Source organism: Enhydra lutris, unplaced genomic scaffold (assembly GCF_002288905.1).
Source record: "Enhydra lutris kenyoni isolate GAN:26980312 unplaced genomic scaffold, ASM228890v2 scaffoldscaffold95, whole genome shotgun sequence".
Lineage (NCBI taxonomy): Eukaryota > Metazoa > Chordata > Mammalia > Carnivora > Mustelidae > Enhydra > Enhydra lutris.
This window is the reverse complement of record NW_019154179.1, coordinates 651,956-672,218: the sequence shown is the minus strand read 5'-3', so window position 1 is coordinate 672,218 and position 20,263 is coordinate 651,956. Positions and strand designations below refer to the sequence as shown.

At 40.3% G+C, this 20,263-nt stretch overlaps 1 protein-coding gene across 1 annotated transcript in view; it reads left to right on the top strand.

Moving 5' to 3' along the window:
- LOC111139106 (Fanconi anemia complementation group C) overlaps positions 1–20,263 on the top strand; it is a 173,140-nt gene that overhangs the window by 146,781 nt on the left and 6,096 nt on the right. Inside the window, exons 10-13 of the mRNA XM_022491255.1 lie at positions 5,735–5,810; positions 8,256–8,337; positions 10,600–10,774; positions 14,756–14,962. Of these exons, the coding sequence (XP_022346963.1) occupies positions 5,735–5,810; positions 8,256–8,337; positions 10,600–10,774; positions 14,756–14,962 (540 nt within the window). The remainder of the gene's footprint in view (positions 1–5,734; positions 5,811–8,255; positions 8,338–10,599; positions 10,775–14,755; positions 14,963–20,263) is intronic.

Below are 20,263 nucleotides of genomic sequence, written 5' to 3'. Positions count from 1 at the left end.
AGTCAGCCTCTGGCAACTACCGATCTGTTCTCTGTATCTCTGAACCCATGTGCTGTTTGCTTTGTTTTGGTTTTTTTTGGGTTCCACGTATAAGTGAGATCATATGGTATTTATCTGTCTGTGTCTGACTTATTTCACGTAGCATAATGCCCTCAGGTTCCATGCATGTTGTTGCAGATGGCAAGATAGCACTTTTTTTTAACGGCTCAATAATAATCCATTTCCTTTATTCATTCATCCATCAGTGGACACCTAGGTTGTTTTCATGTCATTGATGCCGTAAACAGTGCTACATGAACATAGGGGGTGCAGTTAGTTAACTACTTTTTGAGTTAGTGTTTGCATTTTCACTGGGTAAGTAGCCAGTAGTGGGATACCGGATCATTTGGTATTTATAGTTTTACTTTTTCAGGGAACCTCCATACTGCTTTTCAGAGTGGCTGCACAATTTACATTCCCACCAACAGTGCACTGTGGTTCCTTTTTTTCCACATCCTTGCCAACGCTGGTTGTTCTTGTCTTTTTGATACTAGCTATTCTTACAGATGTCAAGTGATGCCTCATTGTGGTTTTGATCTGTATTTTTTGGTAATGAATGATGTTGAACACCTTTTCATGTACCTGTTGGTCATCTGTAGGTCTTCTCCAGAAAAATATCTGTTCATATTTTCTTTTTTTTATCAGTTTTTTTTTGTATTGCATTGTATGAATTCTTTATATATTTTGTATATTAACCCCTTTTCAAAAAAATGGTTTGCAAATATTTTCTCCTATTCTGCTGGATAGTATCTTTCATTCTGCTGATGGTATCTTTTACCGTGTCGAAACTTTTTAGTTTGATGTGGTTTACTTACTTAGTTTCACTTTGGTTCTCTTTGCCTTTGGAGTTAGATATAAAAATCATCACCAAGACCATCGTTGAGGATTTTCCCATCTGTGTTTTCTTCTAGGATTTTTATAGTTTCAGGTCCTAATGTTCCAGTCTCTGATCTATTTTGAGTTTATTTTTTGTATATGTTGTTAAGATAGGGGTCCAGCTTCTCTTTTACATGTGGTTGTCCAGTTTTCCCAGCACCATTAATTGAAGAGACTGTCCTTTCTTTCCCCTTTGCATATTCTTGGTTCCGTGACCATGTATGTGTGGGTTTATTTCTGGGCCCTCTGTTCTGTTTTGTTGATCTGTAGGTCTGTTTTTATGCCAGTACTGTACTGCTTTGATTACCATATATTTGTAATAAGGTTTGAAATCAGAGGGCATGCTGACTCTAGCTTTGTTCTTTCTCAAGATCACTTTGCCTGTTCAGGGTTTTCTATGGTTCCACACAAATTTTAGGATTGTTCGTTCTATTTCTGTTGCTTTTCTTTTCTTTTTTTATTTCTGTTGCTTTTCACTTAGAATATTACCCTGCTCAGGCTACATGGCTCTGGTGGTATAAAGGGGTACACACTGAGTCCCAGTGGAAAGCAGGGCAGCGATCCAAAAAAGAAAGAACAATTCATTGCCCTGACTTTGGGCTCAGAATAAGAGAGCTGTAACCTCTTATCTTTGCACAGGCCTTCATATAATGTATTATGTCATTTCCCTTTGTAGGGCTGTTCCTGATTGCCTTCCTTTTTAATTGACAACATTTCTCATCATTGATCTCCTGCCTTCTTGAGTGCCCATTTTTAGATTAATCATAATCCTTAATGCATAACACCCTGTGTCCTGTGTGATCCATGAATAACTCTCTTTCCTTTCTATGTTTTATTCATTCATGCATGCATTTATTCTTAATAAAATGAGTATCTGTGAATCTGATATCCAAACGAGACCTGGACCGGTAACAATAATTTATCTGTATCCACATAGCTTGGACTTTCTCCCCCACATAGCCATTGTTTTGAATTTATATTTATCGTTCCTTTGCTTTTTCTGAAAATAGTGTGATCACATATATGGGATTTCCTAACCCATGTTTTCTATACTTTTTGGCACTTCATAAAACAAACAGCAGACAAGAGTGGCATACTATATGCAGTCTTTTGAGCCTTGCTTTTTCCATTCACCAAGCTAGCCCTATGTTGTGTGTAGCCGTGGTGGGGTGTTGCTGTACAGTATATTGTTGGGAAAGTGGTGGTAGGCCTCTGGGTTGTTTCCAGATTTTGTTTTCTTTTAGAAATAAGGTTGCTCTGAACATTCTGGGATATGTATTTAGGGGTGGAAGTGCCGGTTATTAGGTATGCAAAGATTTAGCTTCTGTAGATACTGCCAAATTGTTCTCATATGTAGATGGGCCAATTTATACTCCCCCCAACGTTTATGAGAAATCCCATTCATCCACATTCTTTCCCATTGTCAGAAATGTTTGTCTTCACTGCTTCGCATTCTCTTTTTATCCTTTCCTCTCACCCTTGTTGTATTTGGCAAGTACAGTGCAGCTCCATCAACGTGCCCAGCTGGATTAGTGTTGCCACAACAAGCCACTTTTTCTAAACTTGCCTATCAGTTCAGTTTCTGGTTCCAGCTGTGGCAGAGTCCAATAATGTATTAGACTAAATCTCCCATAAAAATTATAAACTCTGAGCAAAATATGTTTAAAAACAATTTGAAGGTACTAGAGAGCAACCAAAAAAGTACATAGAAATTGGAGGAGATTTAAGCCTTGAAAAAAGGAAACTACATTGGGGTCTCTGCTAACTGTCTCTTTAGATCTCTTATATGAGAAGTGGGAGAGGGTTTTGTAGGGTCACGGATGCCCAGAAATGAAGGCACGAACTGATGGACTTGAGACGTCATTAAGACGGTACTATTAGCTGCCCGGGGAACAAATACTAAATAAATGGGACAAAAGAAAACATCAAAAGGTAGACTTAAACCCAACATACTAACAAGTATATTAATTACAAAAATTAAATAATAATTAGCTAAATATGCTAGTAAAAAGGCACAAATGTCAGATTGGATAAAAAAACCAAGATCCAGCTCTATGTTGTTTTCAAGAGATCCATTCTAACTATAAAGATAGAGGTAGATTAAAAGAAAAGAAAGGTTATACAGATAATAAGCACAGAAAGCTGGTGTGGCACTACAAGCCGCAGATGACGTAGACTTCAAGACACGGTATGACCAGAGATAAAGAGGGACATTTTATAATGGCACCACGGTCAGGTCATCAGGAGAAATACCAATTATAGATGGGTATGAGCCTAATAACAGAGTTCCAAAATACATGAAGCCAAAATTGACAGACGCAAAGAGAGAAAGACAAATGCACAGTTACTTAAAATACTTAAGGGGCGGGGTGCCTGGGTGGCTCAGTGGGTTGAGCCGCTGCCTTCGGCTCAGGTCATGATCTCAGAGTCCTGGGATCGAGCCCCGCGTCGGGCTCTCTGCTCAGCAGGGAGCCTGCTTCCTCCTCTCTCTCTGCCTGCCTCTCTGCCTGCTTGTGATCTCTCTGTCAAATAAATAAATAAAAATCTTTAATAAAAAAAAAAAAAAATACTTAAGGGGCGCCTGGGGGGCGCTGTCAGTTGGGTGTCCAGCTCTTGGTTTCGGTTCAGGTCATGATCTCGGGGTCCTGAGATTGGGCCTGCATCGGGCTCTGTGCTGAATGAGGAATCTGCCTTCCCTCTCCCTCCGCCCCTTGTCCACATGCCTTCCCCCTACCAGAATAAATAAATTAATCTTAAATAATACTTAGAAGTAAATTTAATAAAAGATGTATAAGACCTCTATGCTGGAAACTACAGAACACTGCTTAAAGAAACAAATATTTGAAGAGAGAACCCATATAATTCCAGAACAATATCCAGAACAATTTTGAAAAACAAATTAAAAAAAAAAATTTAAAAAAAAACAACAAAAAACAAAACCTGGCAGACTCATACTACCTGATTTCAAGACTTTAAGCTACAGTGTTCAAGACTGTGAGGTATCAGCAAAAGGATAGATAGATTGGTAGAACTGAAGAGTGAAGAGTCTAGAAATACATATCCATATAGTTCATCCTTTATATATACATGTGTATGTGCGTGTATAGTCAGTTGGTCTTTGACAGAGGCACAAAGGCAATTCAGCGGGGGAAAGGAACGTTTTGAACAGATGGGCTGAAAAAGCTGAATATCTATATGGCAAAAAAGAACCTCTACCTCACAAATACAAGAATTAATTTGAGGTAGATCATAGACTTCAACATAAATGCTACAACTATAAAGCTCCTAGAAGAAAACGTAGGAGAATATATATTCTTTTACATTGGAACCATCTAAGATTTCTTACAAGGGATGCAAAATAAAAAAAGCATAAACCATACAAGAAAAAATAGGTAAATTATAGATTTCATCAGAATCAAAATCTTCTTTTCTTTGGTAGACATCGTTAAGAAAGTGAAAAAGCAAGCCACCAGGTAAGAGAAAATATTTTCAATACATACATTTAACAGAGAACTTGTGTCTAGATTACATAAAGCTCTTACTCCCTAATAAACAACTTTTTTTTTTTAATGTACAAAAGAAATGAATACATGCTTCAAAAAAGATCTATAAATTGGCAGTAAACACATGAAAATCACTCAGCATCATTTGCTGTCAAGGAGACGCATAGTAAATGCATAAAGAGGTGACATTTCATACCCATTGGAGTGGCTGAAATTAGTAAGATTGACAATATCAAAGGTTTGCTCTGTGGAACAACTGGGATTCTCATAAATTGCTGGTGGAGTGTGAGATGGTACAACCATTTTGGAAAACTACATGGCATTTTCTTAATAAAGTTAAACAGGCATCTACTCAGTAATTCCATTCCTGTGGTATTTACCCAAGAAAAGTGAAAGCACATGTCTACAAAAAGACATAAATATGAATGTTAATTTGATGCTTTTTTTCATAGTAACCCCAAACCGGAAACAACCCAAATACCCCTCAGTAGGAGAATGAATAAACATTACAGTATATTCATACAGTGATTGTTCCAGGCAATAAAAAAGAATGTAAGAATGAATGACTCAAGCATAGTAACATGGATGAATCTCAAAAAAAGATGTTGAGCCAAACCAGACACAAAAGAATGCGTACTCTTTGTATTTATATGAAATTCAAGAATAAGCAAAACTAAACTCTCTTGCGGAAATCAAAATATTGGTTGCTGGGGAGTGGTAGAACCACAAAGGAACTTCTTGGGGTGACAAAAATGTTCTCTGTTTTGACTGGGGTGATGGATTTACAGATTTACCAAAACTCATCAAAGCCTGAGCACTTCACTCTTTCTAGATTTTCGTTTAATTTCTTATAAAAGTACTTAAAAGCCACTCTGCCTTCAGAGGGTATAAAGAACTATAGCACTTTGGCCCTCAAAGTATTGTGAGCACCGTTGTTGTTTCATGCTTTTTTTGTTGTTAAAAAACCATGCTGGAATACCTAGCATCTCACAACTGCCTTGGAAACTCTCACTTAAATAGGAGATTTATGTGCATAATTGGGTTCATGTGAGGTAAAGAACTGCTATAAAGACACCAGGAACATAACTTTATTTTTCTTAAGCCCCAGAAGGTGATTTCAAAAAGGTTCATTTTTCTGGAACATATTTACAAGGTTATTGGAAGCATTTTTTAAAAAATAAATGTTTAAGTAAACATTCTGACCATGTTAGTACTAGTAGGTCTTTTTGGGGCAGATGATGCAATATTTTGTTCTTTCTTAATATCTCTTTCAACCCAAATGTTCATGTGGTTTTGAATTTTTTATTCTATTGTAGCTGAAGTTTACATTCAAGACCTACTTTCCTTATGGCTCTCCATCCCTTGTTATGGTGCTGCTACAACACCCAAAAGGTACGTGAAAGTTGATTCTGATCATATTAAAATAATTTCTAAGAAAGAACAGGGACACATCATGACCCTTCACTACCAGTCCCTTATTTATATAACAGGGGAGATGGACTTGGTCATCTCTAACATCCCTTCAACCTCTCAGGGTCTCACATTCTGTGGGATTTTGATATGAGAATTTTCTGGACTTCCCAGTTGTCATCACTTACCAAAAGCAAGAAAAAAAATCGTCCTCTCAATAGGTTTTGATAGTCTGCTCCAGATAACATAGGCCTCTACTGGTGCTAGCCAGATCCACCTGAATGCCAGGAACAGGCTAAGAGTTGGCTGAGGAAGATGTTTGTATTTCATTCTTTCTACTCTGTGCCGCTTGTTACAGAAGGAAAGATAAAATGATGAACAAAGCCTAGGGAATTTAGGGGGAATTTCTCCTGAGTCAAGGGAAGACTTTTGAAAGAATTCAGTTAAGTGTATAGATCATGGCCTTCTCTAATCTCATTTGCCAGCCTTCCATTGGCCACATTCAGTTGGGAAAGTGATGATTCCATCCTTAACCCAACTGGGGTGGACTTGTTAGCATGCGAGGGAACTTGTGTTTAGGCTACATTTCAGGCACAGAGAATAAAGTCCTTCCCACGGAAGCCTGGCATCTGAGGGAAAGGCAGAGACTCTGCCAGAGAAGAAGGCATTTTTAACTGTGGAGGGAAAAAGAAGATAGAAAGAGTTGGTAATACTCCTTTTTTATGTCCGTTTTGCTTGCATTTTTTCCCGAGACTTGAGTAAATTGATTTATTCAAGGAAAGTAGATGATTCAAAGTTTCAGAGCATTTTACAAAATCCAGTTCTTGTTCCTTTTTCCAGAAGCTGTAGATTCTCACCCAGAGTGACCCATCTGAGCCCCTCCACTCAGATGCGAGTAGTAGAGGTGATAATGAGGCTGATGGAACCTGTGGTCAGCAGTGTTGTGAAACTCATCCTGTGGGAACACAATGGGAAAACTTTGATAACAAGACAGAAAAGTCAGCATTTCTCTTTCAAGGGGTACACTTTACAGCTTAGGTCAGATTAGAGAAGCCTGGGCTCAGCCTGTGTGAAAAGCTGAATGAGCTCCAGTAAAAATACGAGAATTGTTAGTTTTTAAGTTGGGAAATCTATAAACAAAAGACTAAGGTGATACCTTGGGCATGAAGTCAGCCATTTACCTTTTCCTTTGTGTGACTCTCCCAGACTTATGTCCAAAAATAAGTAAGTGCATTTTAGCAGTAGTTCCTCTTATTCTTTTTTTCAGCGTATTAACTTTTTGGGGGGGAAATGTTAAGTTCACAAATTGAAGTATTTTTTTAAATACTTTATTTACTTACCTGAGACAGAGAAAGAGCACAAGGAGGGGCAGAGGGAGAAGCAGGCTCCCCATCGAGCAGGGAGCATGATGTGGGGCTCAATCCCAGGACCCCGGGATCATGGCCTGAGCTGATGGCAGACGCTTAACTGACTGAGCCACCCAGATGTCCCTGAAGTATTTTTTAATAGTAGAATTTTCTGTTCATCAGAAATTGATTTTGTGCCCACTGTAAAGTCCTGTGGGGCATAAAAGATCACTTATGAGCCCTGACTATCCAAGAGCTACAAGTAGAGGGGGACATGAAATAAGGGTCTAAATAATTAATACGAAGAAGAAAATGAAACGTGCCTTCACAGGCTACCAGTCAAGAGTTACGGACATTCCAGGGAGGGAAAGATAACGTATGATCCTGTACCCATGACAGTTGTGGAGTCGCTGGCAGTGCTTACCCCGTCGCTTACATTATCCTCTGATGCATTTAATTATAGAATCTGTCACCGCATGGAAAAGTGGTAACTTTTTTAGATGTTGTTTAGAACTGCAGAAACATACAGGTTCAGATGTGTCTAAAATCATAGGATAATTGTCAAACCAGAAAAACTAACTCAAGAAAGGACATTTGTAGGATACCGTGTATTATTTTCCTGGCCTTTTGTTTCGTTTAAACCTGAAATCATATTTTGAATTCATCATAGTCATAGAAAAACAGTTGGGCAGCCTATCCTTAGTTCCTTGTTGACTTTTATCAACAGCTCCATGTACTTTGAAATCATGAATTATCAGTGATGGGGTGGAGGGTAGAAAAGAAAAACACCTGGGCTATCTGCCCTACAACATTTCCAGTCCGAGGGCAGGCTGCTTATGCGGTTTGTCTCTTTCTGTGTATGTGAGTTAAAGAGCCTGTGAAGTTTAGTTCTAAGTAACACAGGGTTTTCCCAGGCCTAAGGGATGGATATCGGCTGGGAATAGCATGAAGCCAGTGGTATGGGTCCCATGGACCAGGAAAAATAAGGCCTTTTTCCAAAGCTCTTCTGTTCTTAGCAGCAGATAGTCCTAATGGGTTTGACTTTTCTTCAGTTCCCTCTGGTGTGTCTCTCTGCCCACAGAGATCCCACAAGAACTGTGGCACCAGCCACTGAAACATATTTCCGAAATGCTCAGAGAAATAGTTGAAGACCAGACTCACAGGTAAGCAAATCCTGACGACTCCTAGGTCTGCATCGTAGTGTTTTCTCTTGATCCTGATCTTTACTTCACGGAGGGCTGACAGGGGTTGGCATTACCGACCATTCCCAAAGAGGTAAGCACATTGCTGATTGAGAAGTGGAGGAAACACATAGCCAGCTACACGTATCACTTTGAGCAGCTCAGAATCAACAGATACATACTTAAATACCTGTGTAGAAACTGTCCTCAGTAATGACTGGTATTGGATTTTGAAATATACAAGCATAACAATAAGAAGAATAGACCCTGTAGGAAAGGCGGTGCCTACATGCTGCCCCACCCCCAGCCACGCAGAAGGAGAAGGGCAGTGCCCTCTGGGTCCCTTGGCTTCTCCTTTCCTCTTACTCTCAAGGGAAGGAAATTCTTCTCTTGCACAGTAGGGTAAAATGCTCCCCTTTCCTCCTCTTTTTTAATAAATGTGTATCTAAAGTTAGAAAGTCCATTCTAATATGAATTAATTTCTAACTTGATATTAAGTACCCTCTCACATTATTTTCCTAAAAGCAATCACATTTAGGCTTTATTATGTTCTTTGTGACATAATACCCTTCTGCTTCCTATTGACTTACACTTTTGTAGAGTGTAAATATTTTATTTGTTGTCTTTACTAACCTACTGAAACTGTCTTTATTTGTTCTTCTGCCACTATTCCCTCTTGAAATCCTCTGTTATCTCCTCACTGAGCCATCACAAAGTCTGGTTGGTCCTCCTTATGTTCACAGTCACTGATGAAGGCTTTGTGCCAGTTACTCACCTACCCCTCCCCAATAATAAATGAGACAAAAAGAACTAGCAGCCAAGGAGGGATAGAGTTTTGGCCATAGTAATGACCTGTAACACCTGTCAGCCCCATGTGCATCCTTTTAGGTTGTCTCTGTTGCAGAGCAGGACCTAGCCCCCAAACCCTGTGGGACTCCTACCTAACCTAGATCTGCCTTAAGTAGGTCCCAGTCTCCACCTGCAGAGAGGAGTGGGTGAACAGGTTTAGATGCTTTCTTAGCTGGCCACTGGGACTGCTTCACATGCTCAGTTACTGGCAGAAAACAGCAAGGAGCAGGCCCATCTGTGCAAGCCTCACTCTAAGCTCTCATCCAGGTGTGATGCCCACCTGTGAGCAGGAAGTGTGAGAGAGCCCTGGTGCTCATGTTATAGTGAGGTCTGTAGGGGAGAGGCCCTGTGGAGCCTGTCCCTTGTTTTGAGACATCATAACCCAGCCGACCACTGAGGTGGCCCACAGAGCACCACATCTCCCTCCTATGGGACAAGTAAGATTAATACCCTCCTTTCTTTTCTCTCCACTGTTCCACAAGCTTGATTTTACAACATTTAATCACTTGTTCTTAGAACAGATACAGCAGGCCCAGATCCAACCAAGGGAGGCGCAGAACTCTCCTGTTCCAGGAGTTGCCCTGGTTCAGAAGGAAAGTTCTGATCTACCCTGATCTCAGGCCAGTCCTGCTCCATTTTCTCCAGGGGAGATATTAAGCTGCTGACACTGTCGCTGTGCATAGTAATGAGTCATTTCCTTGAGCAGAGTCTACCCTTTAAACTACCAGTGCACCTCTCAGTTCCCAGCATGACAAAAGGATAGCTTCACAAAAGCTTCTAACTTTTCAGCTCGGACATACATATGATGACAGGAAAGAATACAGTATACAGCCCATTCAAAATTCCTAATTGCCAAAATACTGACCAGAACCTTGTGTTTTGTCAGAAAGGAAATCATGCATGTTTCTGTCTGCGTCCCTTCCCTGGTCTCCATCTGGACCCACAGGAGCCCCCTCATTTCTTGCTCTGGAGCTGCCTGGGTGGCCACCTCATGGCTGGGGGCCCCACTTTCTGCGGCAGCCCAGCAGTGCAGGCCAGCTAGAAAGCAGAGGGGGCCTGCAGGTTCTCATCTTGTAGCATTCCTGTTGGTCATGGTCCTGAATCTTTCTTTGTCAAAGGCCTGTACTCACTCATGGTCCTTGGATATAAAGATTTAAATATGTGAAGTCCTCAGGGCACCTGGTGTTTTGAAAGACCTGCCTTTGATGGCCCTGTGATGAGTTCAGCGTGGCATTGTGAGTACTTTTCTGAGTCTAACTTGTATTCCTTGCAAGTTGTACTTCAGTGCATAAGAACAATTTAAGCCAATCATTCACAAACGTTACAGTAGCTTTAAGAACCAAAAAGCGAAAGAAATCAAGTTGCCGGCTGCCATGTGTTTTGGTTCTGTTCCAGGTCCTACGGAGGCCCCTTTGAGTGCTGGTTTTTGTTCATTCACTTTGGAGGATGGGCTGATATCGCAGCTGAGCAGTTAGTGATGTCAGAAGCTGAACCCCCTGAGGCCCTGCTCTGGCTCTTGGCATTCAGCTACAGCCCACGTGACGGGAGTCTGCAGCGAGCACAGACCATGGTGGGTGGCAAGGCCCACTGCGTACAGGGCTCCGGGTCCACCTCGGGATCAGAAAGGATCCTGTAGGGAAAGGGCCCTGTAGCGGGGTTGGCTTCTACTAACCCCCAGGCACCTAAGCGCTGAGTGTTCACTGTGTTCATTGTGGAAGGAAGTTGATGTCCACCCAGATAGGTGTGTGCGTGCTGGGTGTGTGGTCGGAGACGTCTTCTTTCCTCACAGAGTCGACTAGAGACAGGACACTGCCACTCTGCTTTCCTCAGAGGCATCGAGTAGACGAGGCATAGCCCTTCTATCCCCCACGTTTTATTTGTTCTTGCTCAGCTGCCACCTCTGCCCTCGTTTACAGATGCTCCTGGCCCAGGGGCCATGTCCTCTAGCATTTGCTGTGCAGAATCTGACTGCTTTTCTGAGGAGCACAGTCCTCTCTCTGATCAGCAGCCCGGCCTGTCTTGACTTACTGCTTTTTTGGATCAGTCAACAGGTCCTCACATTACCAGCTTTGTTTAGAACTCTTATTAAAGTAATCTGATGTTAACCCCTTAGCTTCTGAAAAAGGTCTTGGGCATTCCATAAATAACAGAGCCACTAAGTGCTAGACTGACTGTCTGTGGCAAAGAGAGTTGTTGTTTTATGTGGAGTGTAATGATTACAGGAAGCCACGCTTTGATTAAAGGCATTGGCACCTCCCTCGCATACATTTATTTGCCAGTTTTTAAAACTTTAACTGCTAGCACTTTTTGCTAATTTCAATAATTAAAGGAAGCAGGTTCCTTTATATAGAGAACAGTGCTTCTATTTGCTTGATGTTTTCCGTTGTTGGAAAAAAGCAGAGACTAATACAGATATGTCGGTATATTTATTTTACTTGTTTAAAGGCTTGCATGGTAGAGGAAAGAAAGAGTTTTGGATTTTGGAAACTTGAAATTTGGCGATAATTTATTTTGGATCAAAAATAGGACATTTTAAAGAAATTATCATAATCCACAAAATGTATCTGAGGGTTGCTGTATGATTAAAAAGAAAGCCTTCTATTTCCCTTTTAAAATATCAATTAAAGTAATTATGGGAACTCCTAATTCTAATTAAGGGAGATCCTTATTTTTAATTATAGTAGTAGTTAAAATGTATGTAGCAGTAAGGATTTGCAAAGCCCTGTTATATATACTTTGATTGTTTATAAGCTAAGTTGGAAGGTTATGTGTTAAATTCTGTATTGATCATAGAAACTAACAGAGGTTCACTTTTGAACTATAGAGAAATAAATTGTCCCCCCAAAAAATGTAATTTCTAGACAGTTCTGCATTGGCATGTCTTTCTAATACTTAACTTTGTCTTTTTTTTTTTTTTTCTTTTTAAATAAAACCTGTGCATAGTTCTTACTCCAGGATGCTTAGGCATACTGGATAAAAATAGATTAGCTCCGGACACCTGGGTGGCTCAGTTGGTTAAGCGTCTGCCTTCAGCTCATGTCATGATCTTGGGCTTCCTGCTCAGCAGGGAGTCTGCTTCTCCCTCTCCCTCTGCCTCCTCCCCTACAGATCATGCTCTCTCTTGCTTTCTCTCAAATAAATAAAATCTCTTAAAAAAATAGATTAATTTGTTCACTCAGGGTAGTTTAGGGCTAGCATATTTGCTTCGGTCTTAGCTACTCTGTCAGAGGTGGCTATTCATCTTGTGATTGAAGCCACACTTCAAGTTTGTGATCCCAAAGCCTCTTTCTTCCTCCTTTGTGCCCAGCTGGAGGCACTGGTGTGTGTGATGTCCTGAGGAGCAAATGGGCCCAGTTTTCCTAGTTTAACTAGTAAGACATACCTCTCTCTCTTCTGGGTTTTTCGAGCTTTAATCCCTTTGATGGTCTGTTGGGTTACTTGAGAAACAAACTGTGAGCTGCCTTTGAACGTGTGATTATTGGGAGATTTGAATGAGCCTGACAACATCTGTGCCTTTTCCTCAAAATGTGTCATTAAATCCGGTTAATTGCTCAGCCCTGATAGTAAACCATGGCTAGAAGCACTGTCTTCCCGGCCATCCTTGAGGTTCAGTAATGAGGAAGCAAGAGCAACCGCCGCACAAAGTCCCGTCCTGCTCTCTGCAGACCATGTTCACTGCCAACCGATGTCCATCTTCTCTTGCTGACTTTGAATTGGATCACGATAAAAACAAAAAACACCTGTGTTTGTATACCCCTAAGAATTAGGCCATTCTCTAACTTTGTCATTCTACCTCGAGGAATTATCCTAGGGAAGTAATTAGAGAGCCATACAAAGATTTATGTGTAAGACGTGAGCATTATTGCAATTGTAGATGTTACAAATGGCCTAAACTTTCAGTAGTAAAGAACTGACTAAATAAACTGTGACATATTCTAACCATGAACTAGCATTCTGCTGTGAAAAATCATGTTCTCAAAGACCATAGATACATGACATTGCTTCCAGTGCACTGTGCAAACTGTAAGAAAACATAGTGCTGTGTTCACAAGGCATGGGAAGAAGATGAGAAGGATGTGAACCTGATTTCCTCCATGTCCTCTGGAGAAAATGGAGCACGACCAGTCTGAGATTAAGATAGATCAGAACTTTTATTTGGGTAGTGGGGTTATATACTTTTTATTCTAATTCTACCGTGAGCATATGTAAATTTTCATAATGCAGGACAAAAAGTATTACTTAGAAAAGAAAGCTTATGTCTTTTACCTAAAAACAAATTAAAAAGTGTTTAAAGTTTTGGCCTGTCAGGTAGAAGGTTATGGACACGGAAGGCATTTAAAGGGAAAGATGGTCTGGGATGAAGAAGACCAGTTTTAGGGAGTACTGGACAAAGGTAGAAAGTCAAGAAGATATTTTTCAGTCAAGAAGAAAATGGATATGAAGGCAGAGCTTCCTAAGCTCTGACATTTTTGTACACCATTCAGATGGCAGGAGGGTCTTGGGCTCCCATAGATGCCATCAGATGAGGGCAGGCTGGGCCCAGCTGACAGAAGCAGGTGGTGAGAGAGTAGCCCTCTCCTGCTGGAATGCTGCCATTCTCCGTGGAAGAGCCCCATGGTACAGTTTCTCACGGTCTTGGACTGTGGTCAGAATAGCTCACACAGCACTCCTAGTGTACTGGAGTTTATGACAGACTTCATTGAATGAGGCCCTAACTTCCAGGGGGAAAAAAAAAAAAAGACACAAAATCCATAAAATTGGTCATGGGAATTCTCAGAATAGGCCCAAGTATTCTTCCGAAAGTGACGGAACATAGCTGTTCATGAGTGCCATGTGGCATTTTGGATCTATGGCTTTTCAGTTTTTTCTTTGTTTCCAAGTCACAACTTGATGTACCATTATAGCAAGCAGAAGTCTCAGCATGAAATAAGAATTTTTTATGCAAAAACAACCCACAGACCTATAACAATCACCGTTATTATGTGCATTCCACAGACTTGTGACCTCTGCTTGGGCTTTAAACATGTATGAACAGACTGTCCTAGTGTCTAAAACAAAACAAATGTGGGGTGTGTGTGTGTGTGTGTGTGTTTCCTCCCCTCAAAGATAGCAAAAGGCAAAAGGCAAACCTCATTCTTATCAGAACATTGGCTCAGTGGAGGTCCAGTTGCATGGGGCTTTAATTGATTTGTGGCTGTGATAGTGAGCGAGTCTTCAAGGAGCTTTTTGTTCTTTTTCCCACAATATAAAAATCTGACTGCATTCTGCTGAGGATTTTTCTCCATTTCCTTTCTTTAAAAAAAAAAAAAATTCCTGGCATGGTGCCTTGGCTGCTTAGTGAGCAAGACGAAAGAAAAGTCAAGAAATTTCCATTACGCCCATTTGGGTTTGTGTGGAGCAGTGTGTAAGCTCAGACATGAGTCGCCTCTGTCTGCCTTCCCTCAGGCACCAGTCCTCTCCTCTTTCTGGAGGCTTGCTTCAAAGTCCCAAGTAAATCCTAGAACCGTTCCTGTCTTGACTCTTCCTTAATCTCTCACCTTATACTTCCCAGGTAGAGGTAAAAGCAGTGCTCGTCCGCCTCAAAAAGCTGCTTAGAAGTCCGAGTCTCTCAGCCAAGGATCTTCAGGCAGCAGCTGCAGAGAGCAGAGACAGAGACCCCAGACCACCTTTGTGTCAACAGCTCATCAGGCGCCTCCTCCTGAACTTCCTGCTCTGGACTCCTAGAGCCCATGTGATTGCCCGGGAAGTCCTCACCCTTGTAAGTCTCCCCTTCTGTAGCACGCTAAGTCTCACTCACATTCCAAGGAAGAGGTGGGTTGTCTCCAGGGAAGAGGCCAAGGGTCTGGCCTTTGACAAGTGTTGTGTACCAGGGTGCTATCCAAACATGGATGGGCAGGACAGTTGGGACCCCAGAGCCTGCCCCCTTGCAACACCTTCATGACGTGGAAGAGAAAATGGAGGCTCAGAGAAAGAAGGGGACTTCTTCTAGGTCACAGCTTGCTACCAGGGCCCATAGCCAAAGCTAGGTCTTATGTGTCCCCATGTACTTATTCTTTTAGTTACAATTGTATGACTCCATTTCCCTCATAAAGAGGAGTAAGTCTTCAGTGAGGTGTGTTCACTGTAGCAATCCAAAGAGTTTTATTTGTTAATTTAAAAAAATGTATGTTTGCTATTTACAATGAATTCCTTCCTGAAACCCAGCTGATGTGAGGGATAAAGAATGGTCCAAGTCAAAGTGAGTATCATTCATGGCATTGGATTAGGCAGTGACTTCTTGGATAATGTCACCAAAGGCACAGGCAATGACAATAAATAAGTCAATTGAACTTCATCACAATTAAAACCTTTTGTTCATCAAAAGATATTAGTAAGACAGTGAAAGGACAAACTCATGGAATGGGAAGAAAACATTTGGAAATCAAATATCTGAAAGGGTTTAGTATCCACAATATATTGGAAATTGTTACAAATCAACAATAGCAAAAATCTAAATCCAAGATGGGCAACAGATCAAAATTGACTTTTCTCCAAAGAAGATATACTGATGGCCATTAAACACATGAAAAAATGCCCAACATTATTTGCCATTAGGGAAGTGCAGTTCAAAACCCACAAAACCCACAATGATGCGCACCCACTAGGATGGCTATTATAGACAAAACAAAATGGAAAAGAACAAGTGTTGGTGAGGATGTAGAGAAATTGGAACTCTCAAAAAAAAAAGAAATTGTAAGTCTCATATTTCCAGTTGGGAATATTAAAATTGTACAGCTACTGTGGAAGAGTTTGGCGGTTCCTGAAAAAATTAACCAGAATTACCATATGATCTGGCAATTCTATTTCTTTGTGAAAGAATTTGTAGAATTAAACAGAAACTTAGCCACCCCTGTTCATAACGGCATTACGCGCAATAGCAAAGGTGCAAACAGCCCAAGTGTCAATCAGCAGATAAACGAATAAAGTGTGGTTGGTATATACGGTGGGATATTTTTAAGCCCTACAAATGAATGAAGTTCTGATACATGGTACCACATGGATGAACCTTGAGGACATTATGCTGAAATAAGCAAGACACAAAAGGTCACATACTGTATGATTGATTTATAGGAGGTACCTAAAAGAGCAAATTTTTAGAGACAAGAAGTAGAATAGAGGTTACCAAGAGCTGGGCAGGGGAGAGGGATGGAGAGTTTGTTTGGGATAAAGACAAAGTTTTGGGAATGGATAATAGTGATGGTTGCACAGTATTACGAATTTACTTCATGCCAGTGAGTTGTCCACTTAAAAATGGTTAAAAGAGCAAGTTTAAAAAGCACCCACTTGCTGGCTCTTAGAATTTTTATTTGCTTTTGTTTCTATTTTTTATTAACTTGTAATATACATACAGAACACGAATAGCTTGATTAATGTTCATAAACCAAAAATAACTATGCAGCCAGCAACCAACTCAAGAAAGGAATGTTCCCAGCACCCAGAGAGCCCCCTCTTGCTCCCTTCCCCGGGCAGGTTCTGTTTGAATGTGAATATGAGGGGAGTCCCAGTGATAAGTGGGACCGCCAAGAACCTCAGAAGCCAGCACTGGGGAGGGTCTCCTCAGTCCTAGTAGAACAGTCAGCATGGGGCAGGCAGGCTGCAGGAGCCAGCCTGTCAGTCCTGCCTCTCGTGTTCAGGCAGAAGTCCTCTCAGGAGCCTGGGCACTGCCAGGGCAGAAAAGGACTCACCTGTTACACGTGCTAGGTGCCTTCTCCTCAGCACCCACCCCAGCACAAACTCTGTTGTATACTTTTATACAGTACATACTTCACTTAATTTCAAGTCTGTTTACGGTGGCTGAACTTCGTAGCTGAAAGCTAAAAAATGTCCCACGTGTCCATAGACCTCAGTACCAACTAACGTTTTCTCTCTGGCCAGGTGTAAGTGTAATAGTTGCTTTTCAGCCACTGCCTCAGCCAAGTGATCAAGGTCAACGAGAACAGTGATAAGTCATTTTGATTATAGCTAACTTTAGGATAATGTGATGAAAATGGCACTTCTGTGGTCTTCCTCCCCAAAACCTGTAGCCCCAGTCTAATATTGAGAAAAGTAATTGACAAGCCCCAGTTGAGGGGCATTCAACAAAATACCTACCCAGTACTCCTCAAAACTGTCCAGGCCATCAAAAAAAGGAAAGTGTGAGAAACTGTTGCAGCCAAGGGGAGCATAAGGAGACTTGAAAATTAAATATAATGTATCTTGGATGTGATCCTGGGACCAAAAAGGGACATCAGGGAAAAATGAGGAGATCAGAATGAAATTTGGCCTTTAGTTAATAAAAGTATATCTATATCGGTTTATTAATTGTGACAAATGTACTATAAAATTAAGAGGTTAACAATGGGAAAACTGGATGTGGAAGATAGAGGATCTCTCTGTATTATCTTTTCAGTAAACTATAAATCTAAAACTGGTCTAATATTAAAAGTTACTTCAAAAAGTCAGCCGCAGGCACTTTTGAATCATGAAAGTGTTGGAGGTATTTTTGTCACCTGAAACTAATGAAATACCATGAGACAAATGAAAATGGAAACAACTTTCCAAAAGTAATCACATACAGCAAAAACAGGTGAAAGAGAAGTTCACAGCAATACAGGCTCCCCTCAAGAAACAGGAAACCCCAAATACACAACCTAACTTTTACCTTTATATCTAAAGGAACTGCAAAGAGAAGAACAGAGCCTAAAGTTAGTACAAGTAAGGGAGTAATGAAGATCAGAGCATAAATAAATGAAAGAGGCACCAAACACACACACACACACACACACACACACACACACACACACACTCTCTCTCTCTCTCTCTCTCTCTCTCAAACACATAAGAAAAGATAAATGAAACTAAAACATGGTTCTTTAAAAAGATAAAACTGAAAAACCTCCAGCCAGACTGATTAAGAAAAAGAGGGCTGAAATCAATAAAATCAGAAATGAACAAAATTACAGTTGACCCCACAGAAATATAAAGGCTCATAAGAGATTACTACAAACAATTATAGAGCAACAAATTGGAAAACCTAGAAGAAACGGATAAATTCTGAGAAACAAGCAACCATCCAAGACTGAATACAAAGTAGAAAATCTGAGTAGACTCATTACAAGTAATGAAATTATATCAATAATTTTAAAGCTCCCAAAAGACAAAATTCCAGGACCAGACAGCTTCACAGGTGAATTCTACTAAACATTTAAAGAACTAATGGGGCATCTGGGTGGCTTAGTTGGTTAAGCGACCAGCTCTTGATTTCAGCTCAGGTCATGATGTCAGGGTTGTGAGATCAAGCCCTGCACTGGGCTCCATGCTTGGTGTGGAGCTTGCTTAATATTCTCTCTGTCCCTCTCCCTCTGCCCCTTCCCCATTCACTCTCTACAAATAAATAAATAAGAGTTAATGACCATCCTTCTCAAATTATTCCAAAAAATTGAAGAGGAAGAAATGCTTTCAAACATATTTGTGAGGCCACCAAAACCAAATAAAGACACCACACACACACAAAGAAAACTACAGACCAAAATCCCTGATGACTATAGATGCAGAAGTCCTCAACAGAATCGTCACAAACCAAATTCAACAAAACAGAGCGTAAGGATCATACGATCATCTCAATAGCTGCGGAAAAGGTATCTGACAAAATTAATATCCATTCATGATAAAAACTCTCAGGGAGTGGGTATAGAAGGAATGTACCTCAACATAATAGGGGCCATATAGGACAAATCCACAGCTAACATTATACTGAATGGTGAAAAAAGGATGCAAGCTTTTTTCCTAAGATCAGGAAAAAAGACAAGGATGCTACTCTCATCACTTTTATCCAACATATCACTGGAGGTCCTAGCCATAGCAATCAGGCAAGAAAAAAAAAGGCATCTATATTAGTAAGGAAGAAATAAAACTGTCACCATTTGCAGATGACATGGTACTATATTTAGAAAACCCTAAAGACTCCACCAAAAAACTATTAGAACTAATAAATGAACGTAGTAAAGTCAGAGGACACAAATTACCATACAGAAATGGGTTATGTTTCTATCATGAAGCATCAAAAGGTGAAATTTAGAAACCAGCCCCATTTATAATTGCATTGAAAAGAATAAAATATATAGGAATAAATTTGCTTTTTAAAAAGATTTTATTTATTTGAGAGAGAAAGTATGCATATGAGCATGGGGGAGGGGTAGAAGGAAAGGGGGAAGCAGACTCCTGCTGAGCAGGGAGCCCAATGCAGGACTTGATCCCAGGACCCTGGGATCATGACCTGAGCTGAAGTAGATGCTTAATGGACTGAGCCACCCAGACACCCTGTAGGAATAAATTTAACCAAAGAGATGAAAGACCTGTACTCTGAAAACTATAAAACATTGATGGAAGAAATTGAAGATGACACAAATAAATGGAAAGATATTCTATGGTGATTGTTTGGAAGAATTAACATTCTCAAAATTATTACCCAAAGCAATCTGCAGATTCATTGCAATCCCAACTAAAATACCAATGGCATCTTTCACAGAATTAGAACAAAGAAATCTAAATTTTTTATGTTTGTGTATTTGTGGTTTAAAAAGATCCCAAATAGCCAAAACAGTCTTGAGAAAGAACAAAGGTGGAGGTGACATGTGCCCTGATTTCAAACTATACTACAGAGCTATCATAATCAAAACAGTATGGTATTGGCAAAAAACAGACACACAGGTGAATGGAATTGAGAGTCCAGAAATAAATCCATACATATATGGTTAGTTAATCTACAGGAATGGAGACAAGAATATACAATGGAGAAAAGACAATAAATGGTGCTGGGAAAATTGTACCACTATCTTACACCACATATAAAATTAAATTCAAAATGGATTAAAGACTTGAATATAAGACCTGAAAACCATAAAACTCCTAGGAGAAAAAACATAGGCAGTAAGCTCTTCATCTTCAACATCAACATTTTTTTTTGAACTAGTCTCCTCAGGCAAGGGCAACAAAAGCTAAAATAAAATAAATGGGACTACCTCAAACTAAAAAGCTTTTG